Raw genomic sequence first — 7,492 nt, 5'->3', positions numbered from 1 at the left:
GTCATTATATAGACCGATTAAGAGGGAACTAAAGTAAACTATTATAGATAGACCGAATGGGGATAAATTATAATAGATTTGAGGCCGATCGAGTGTAGCTATTAGTCTGACAAATGATATAGGATTTGGCCATTATGATAACTGGAGTAGTAGAGGGCAATTGGTGTCAATTGTCAGAATTATCAAAAGTGGAGATCAGACGTGGGCTGACACACATAGATTATGCAATCACCATATTATTTGTCTTCTACTATAAATAATTAAATATAATCTATAAGGAAGGGAACCATTTTCTCAATCAGCTAATCAATCAAATTTCAGCTTTATCCTTATCTTTAAGTTATCACTGTATCACTGCTTTACTCTTTAAATTTTATACTTTAGTTTTACAGTAGAATTCTAGTTTATCTGTAATATAGAGAAACTCGTAGCTTAGGTTACACTCTATTATCTCATTTTTTTATTAGGTAATGTGAGGATAATAAAAGTTCTTAAGTCCAAGCATTTTAATCTATGCTATTCTCATGATTTTCTTTCCTTTATCCCCTTTTCGATTATCCGATGCCAGCAAAACACCCTCACCATTTCGTAGCTAATTCATTAGGTTTATTACCACTCTCTGGTCTCTCAAGAAACACCAACATTATGATAGCTTTTCATGAAAAGATTTTTGTGCATAGTTGTTTTTTTATTTTTCCGATGAAATTCTTTTCTGTTTTTGTTAGAAGATGCCCCAAATTGATTTCTTGACCATGGGCTTTTGAGTACATGTATGTCCCTTTCACAGAGTTTATGAGTGTTTCTATATGTAGGTTATAGTCTTTAAATTGGGGATGCAGAAAATCATGTTGAAGTTACGGTGAGATGAGACTAAAACTAAGTTATGTTTAGTTGTTGCTCCTTTCTTTCCCCCTTAGGATGGGATGGAGAAGGAAAAAAACGTGGAGAATGAAATGCAGGCTGTCATTATTGGATGGTATTAGGTTTTGATGCCCTAATCTTTAGGACTTCCATTATTGACAAGCTACCTTCTTGGGAATGGAGTGTATACGGTGCTGTACTAATAACTACAAGCTAAAGAACAGCTAAAGGTAAAGAAAGATAACAAAAAGATAAAATAAAGTACTAATCATTTGATTGGCAAAAGATCTTCCCTTCAAATTATAATTTAATATTTATACATCTCCCTATAAATCATCAAATAGTTGCCCATATCCTGCATTAATATATATTATTTCTGCTTATATCACCTCTTCTATTTTCTCTTGACAATTGACCAAGTCAGAATTGATTGTATATCCCACTTTCTATGTTGCAATCCCTTGACATCCACCTCATATTTTGTCTTTACATTTTCTCCTATATCTGATTGATGACTTAGCCACGGCAAACAGCAGGAAACATAATTGACGTATGGATCAATAATTAATCTCTCAATTAGGTGTCACTCTTAATTAGTCTATGCTCCCATCTTCTTTTCGGATCATTCTATGCTTCAAGTAGTCACTCAATCTAATTCGACTAGCTCCTCCTAGATGCCATAGGATCTATATTATGTGATGCTATACGGTAGCTCAATTGATTTATCTAATCTATCTCTAGTTCATTTTTTATCGGTTTTGATCTTTCTCAAATTTGATTATATGTCACCATCTATGTTGATCTTATTATGGGTGTTATTCCTCATATGTGGAGATTAAAGTTTATTATTACTTAGCTTTTGGTACTGTCACATGGCCACTACCTAATAAATTTTTTGGATCATTATAATTTATTAAGGTACGATTAAAATAATAGTGAATAATAATTTTATGAGGGGGTGTGTAACACGAGAGTACTACTATTATTGAAACCTTCCTCATGCCACCAAGTATTTCAAAAAATTTTCTTTTTTTATCAAAAAAAAAAAAAAACAGCATCACTCGTGCTTTTTGCTGAGAGAAAATATTATCATGTAACCTGGTCACTGCAACCAATCGTACAAAAGATGCCATATCTCAGCCAACCTAACTGATCTTGGTCAAAGCATGCACTCCTTATTAATCCCCTCCTTGGAACGCTCGCGGTCTCGCATCGGGCATCACAGGGAGATACGGTACTACGGCTTCGATTTAAAAAAAAAAAAAAAGGAAGGGGTTTTAGTTTCACCAAAAAAAAAAAAAAAAAAAAAAAGAGGAGGAGGGGGGGGTTTGGTGTGGGGGATATAAAGTTCCATATATTTTAAGTGATGCAGAAGGGAGTGCAGCAGATATAAATTAATTGCAGGATTTGGCAGCAAAAATTCATATTGTACGTAATTAATTATGTATCACGGAGGAATTTGATATCTCACTGACCGTCCTTGCTCAAAGGACATGTCAGTGAGACGGTACCTTGCTGTTTGGATTCCTGTAGATCTGCGTTCGACCCCTGGGACGACTGGTACTTATTATTATTATTATTATTTTTTTTAAAATATTTAAATAGACTTAATCTTCCTCACGTACCACTGACAAAAATAATAAAAATAATATCATATCAATATTTTGAACTGAAAATTTTTTTAACCATCTCAATGTACTGGTTTAATAATCCGAATACACTCCTGTTCAAATGGTTGCAGGATATTTCAGCTTAAAATATCGATTTAACGTCTTAATTGATTTTATCTATAATATACGTGATAGATTAAGTCTATCCAGAAATTATTCTCCTCTTTGTGATCCATATAAATAGAAGCTGGTAAGGTGGATTTGAGCAGACATAAGTATGCCTATCAATAAATTCAGTATGACTTCCTTGTAGATGAGATTCCATATAGTCAATTTATATGGTGGAGATAGATCTTAATTTGGTTTACACTATATCTCGTTGGAGAAATTAAATAGAACTAGGTTTAGATTTACATGATATTAGAAATCATATTGCTGATCAAATTCACTTGTAATTAAGTGACTATGCAAACATATTTGAGTATGATTGTAAAATTGGGTCAACAAGAGGTATACTAGTCTTGAGAAATTCTTTGTGCACCACGGGTGGTATATAAAATCCGACATGGAGCATATCGCGTTATGTGATGGATCCATATAGCTACCATTTTCTAACGCATATTTAATATCTGTAGTTTTTATTTTTTATTTAAAAAAATTATATGATGAAAATATCTCTACTATTTAAAAAAAGTTATGGCATCTTGTGGTATATTATGACTTCTTACACGTAGGATGTATCTACCAGAAAATTATGATATTTTGTGGCATATTATAACATCCTACATCAAATTATAACTTTTTGTATACAGGATGTTATAATATGGCCTAGGATGTTATAATATAGAAGGGATATTTTTATCCAACTAGTTTTCAATGTACATTTAATATCTATAGTTCTATTTTTTTTGTTTGAAAATTTTGAATAACGAAAATATCTATGCTTTTTGAAAAAAATTATGACTTTCTTTAGTATATTATAACATCCTGCATCAAAATTATGATTTTCTGCACGTAAAATGTCATAATGTAGACATAAAATATCATAATTTTTTTCAAAAGATAGGGGTATCTTCATCATTCAAAATTTTTAAACGAAAAAATAAAACTACAGACATTAAATGCGTGTTGGAAGGTAATGACTATTTTAACCAAATGTATAAAACGATGCTCTCCACATCGGATTTTCTATGCTGCTTGCGATGCACAAATAATTTCACTTCTAGTCATTCAACTTGAAAACCTTTCAGATCTTCAATATACGAGATGAAGGATCTTATCAGACTTCCATCCCTAAATTGTATATCGCATGTGCTTAAACCCCCTTTTTTTTATTTTTGAAATATGATGGAAATGATACCACGAAAATTTATATCTCAAACCTTTTCTGAGTGGAAAAGAAAAAGGAAACTAAAGTTGCTCAGTTTATATACCTGACACCAATGTTGACCATTATGAAGACAACTAAATTCTGCAAACTCTTATTCAACCATCAATGATATATAGCGACTTGTCATTTTACATATTGATATTTTAAATCACATTTTAATTACCTATATTTTATTTCTTTACATGTTTTACTAAATTAAATATAAAATTGAAAAAGCGTAGCCAGAGAAAAGATATAAGATATACGTGTTGGTTGCACATGATTTTAGCTACAATTTGACCTTGTCATGCATAGTGCACGTGCCGCAAGCTGGATCCGATAAAACTTACAGGCTTGGAAGGAGTTTGAAACATCGGCTTAAGATCTCTCTCTTTTCATGGTTGTCCTTTTTTGACAGTGCTGATCTTCTCCTGGCAGTCAAGCTTATTCATTTTGGGATGATACTGCGATAGAGCAGCCAGGTTTTCTTTATTCTATATAACTGATCAGATACCCTGCTTTAGGGGTAAAGTAAAGATCAGTTTCCATGCAAGAAGAGACCACATCTAGTTGCATGACAGGGGTTTCTTCCACCCCTCGAAAAAGTATCATCAACACACGTACCAATTATCCTGGGAAGTGCCTCACACGTGAAAAGCATCTGGCATTCGAATTACGAATCTAAAGGACCACTTGGATAGGATCAAAAACAGTACTCCTCCCTCTCTCACAATATTTTTTCTTTTTTCCAGGCGTCTCGATGCGTGTACGATGCCAACCACATGCGTGAGTGGAATCCAATTCCGAATACGACAGACTTCATAAGACCGTCTACGTGCGCTGGCACGTGTCATAGAACTATCCGAACGAACGAAAAATCGTCCGACCACGGTCGGACTCCTCCTTTGCACCGTCGTTAGCCGGAAGTTTCAAAATCTTAAATAAAATAACTACCGCTAATAAATATTTAACTTTTTCGAAATTATCCAAAATTATATATTTTATATAATAGCAAAGGTAAGAAAAGGAATTATGAATCATTTCCTTTTCTCTTATCTCTAATACAAAGCCTTCTCTGGTCCTCTCCCCACGTCGCTTTCGCAGCAGAAAATAAAAGAAAATAAATTAAAAAACGAGCAAACCATTCAAATCCTTTTTTTTTTTTTTTTTTGCCTCTTTTTTTTTCCTTTATTTTCCTCCCCTTCCTCTGGGCTCAAGCCTGGGAGAGGCGGAGGGCACCGCGGAGCTTGGAGATCCGGCGCTTCTTGAGGTCGCATTCAACGGATGAGGATCCGACGGTCCTCTCGCTCTCGGACCTGGAGCAGTGGCGGCCGAGCACGGTCACCGGCGTGTTGGAGCTCGACACCATCTCAAACGTCAAATTGCAGCCGTCCATCGCCACGTCTCCAATCGCGTTGCAGCACTCCCACAGCTTCTCCTATAATTAAATCCAAAGTCCAAAGCAAATGTAATCAATAAATAGCCGAAAAAAAAAAAGAATAGAAATAAGATTTTTAGTTTAAAATAAGTTTTTTTTTTTTTTCGGGGTTTACTTTATTTACAAATTCACAGGAGGAAATGGCGGAGCGGAAGGAGGCGAATTGGATGGGGAGGAGCTCGTGGGCGGCTGAGAGGAGCGCCGCCGCGGCGATCACCGACGGCTTGAACTCTAGCATCTTGATCTCTTTTATTTTTTTAATAAAAAAAAATAAAAAATTAGCCAAGGAACAGCGGAAACAGAGGAAAAAAAAATCGAATTTTTATGGCTTTTCTGACGGCTGGGAATGTACCGTTCTGGGCTTTGAAGAGGGTTTGGGAGGCGCGGGCCTTAAGGGCGTGGAGGAAAGGGGCCTGGGCGGGGGAGAAGAAGGAGAGGAAGAAGCGGAGGAACGAGAAGGGGGTGATCGATCGCATCCGCCAGTCCAAAGCCCCAAGAACTATAAGCTCCATCCGCTGGATCGTCTGGGAGTCGAATATGAATCCTTCCTCTCTCTGCACACCGGGAAAGAAATCGAGCACAATCGATTCAAATCAAGATGAGATTTTTATGTAGACGTAATAAGATCAATATCGAACGGATTCTTTGGTTCGTACCTGGAAATCTGCGAGGTTCAGGTCGGTCTTCTTCATCTTGGAGGCGAGGGAAAGGCAGGAGATGGAGAGGAGACGCACGATCCAGGGCTTTCCGCTCTGTAACCAAAGATCGCAGCTTTATATCAGATCGGGTCTCCAAGCATTCATTCTATCGTTTTTTACTATTTTTCTAGGTAATTTACCGGGATTTCTCGCTTGGAGAGGAAGCGATCGAGGTAGTTGACGGCGAGGTAGGCCACAAATGGATCCAGATTGCAGCCAAACTGGGCCTGCCAACGGAAACATCGTTCACTCCCGCAATGGAACAGAACAGAGTACAATGCTCTCGTGAAAAGTGTTGAGCTTTCTTTCACGGGTATTGATGGATTACCTGGAGGATTACGGAGACAGCGTCACGGCGGGCGGAGAGATCGAGGTGGCCGCCGGCCAGGGGGCTCATGTGATCGGACTCCACGGCGAAAAGCGCCTCGATCGGGTCCGAGAAGGGGTGCTGTTCCTCGTTGGAGAGCGTGAGCGGGTTCTCAAGGTCGAACTCCATTACTTAATCTATTCTATCGGCACCAAGAAAGAGAAAACAGAGACAGAGTTCAAGAGGAGAAGGAGGTGGAGAAGAGGTGAGGAGAAGCCATTAAACCCGAAGCCGCAATAGAGAGTGGGAAGGGACAGGGGGAGAGAAGAAAGGGAGGAGCTTGCTTTATAAAGAGACGGGCTGTTGGAAGAAGAGAGACTTCTACTTCACTCCTCACAAGTGGAGCGCTGCCTTCTCTCTTCTCCTCTACTCTCTCTCTCTCTCTAACAATCTTCAGGCCCTGCCTCTTTGATGAGAGAGAAATATAATGTTTTTTTTTTTTTGGTGAATTAGAGTCCATAGGAACAGGAGAAGGGGTGATTAGAGGAGGCATAGGCATTGAGATGTTGTCGGAAAAGGGCAAAAGGTGTCGCTGTCGCACGGGCCGACATTATATGTCCGAGTTACAAGGCATACGGAGGTTTTCTTCACCATCATCTCTCTCATCTCGACACTTTTTTTTTCCGCTGGTTTTGCTTCTCGTGGGTCATGGACTTAACCCCTCGCGGGACCAAGAAAATATGAATCAATCAGTTCCATATTCGATCTTTTATAAATATATTTAAATTTAAATTAAAAAAATTTAAATCATAAACATATCAAATTATTTAATTTATTTAATATTTAAATTAAATTTTAATTTCAAATATCTAATTTATTTAATTTATTTAATATTTAAATCTGAACCAAATAATCTATTTAATCCATTTAATCTGTTAAATTCATTTAAAATTTATTCAATTTATTTTAAATTATAAAATATATTTAATTTATTTTTATTTTATTTAATTCGATTTTTTAATCTGTTTAACTCATTTAATTTATTTAACTTAATTTGATCTGTTTAATAAATATATTAAGTAGATTGAATCGAATTATTTATTTAATAAATAAATTAAATTTAAATTTAAATTTTTGATATTTTAAATAAATATATTAAATTTAAATTGATAATTTTTTAATATGACTTGCATTTATTCAATTTATATC

General features: G+C 36.1%; 1 protein-coding gene across 1 annotated transcript; it reads right to left on the bottom strand.

The window, feature by feature from the left end:
* Positions 1-4,902: 4,902 nt before the first annotated feature.
* LOC105046975 (cyclin-D6-1) lies at positions 4,903-6,713 on the bottom strand. The gene is made up of 6 exons (XM_010925727.4): positions 6,305-6,713; positions 6,117-6,203; positions 5,935-6,030; positions 5,631-5,832; positions 5,394-5,524; positions 4,903-5,278 (listed from the first exon to the last, which is right to left on the bottom strand). The coding sequence occupies exons 1-6, from the start codon at positions 6,470-6,472 to the stop codon at positions 5,054-5,056; spliced, it is 909 nt and encodes a 302-aa protein (XP_010924029.1). The 5' UTR covers positions 6,473-6,713; the 3' UTR covers positions 4,903-5,053.
* Between the last annotated feature and the right edge of the window lie 779 nt (positions 6,714-7,492).

The sequence above is a fragment of the Elaeis guineensis genome, chromosome 6 (assembly GCF_000442705.2).
Source record: "Elaeis guineensis isolate ETL-2024a chromosome 6, EG11, whole genome shotgun sequence".
Lineage (NCBI taxonomy): Eukaryota > Viridiplantae > Streptophyta > Magnoliopsida > Arecales > Arecaceae > Elaeis > Elaeis guineensis.
This window is presented reverse-complemented; position numbering and strand designations above follow the sequence as displayed.

What these genes read in the sequence shown, in the direction of transcription:
- LOC105046975 (XM_010925727.4), bottom strand. Translation starts at nt 6,472, where the DNA reads ATGGAGTTCGACCTTGAGAACCCGCTCACGCTCTCCAACGAGGAACAG. An exon ending in TCTCCAAGCGAGAAATCCCG is followed by an intron (nt 6,031 to 6,116) that starts GTAAATTACCTA and finishes CTTTGGTTACAG; the next exon opens with AGCGGAAAGCCCTGGATCGT. An exon ending in CCTCTTCAAAGCCCAGAACG is followed by an intron (nt 5,525 to 5,630) that starts GTACATTCCCAG and finishes AAAAAATAAAAG; the next exon opens with AGATCAAGATGCTAGAGTTC.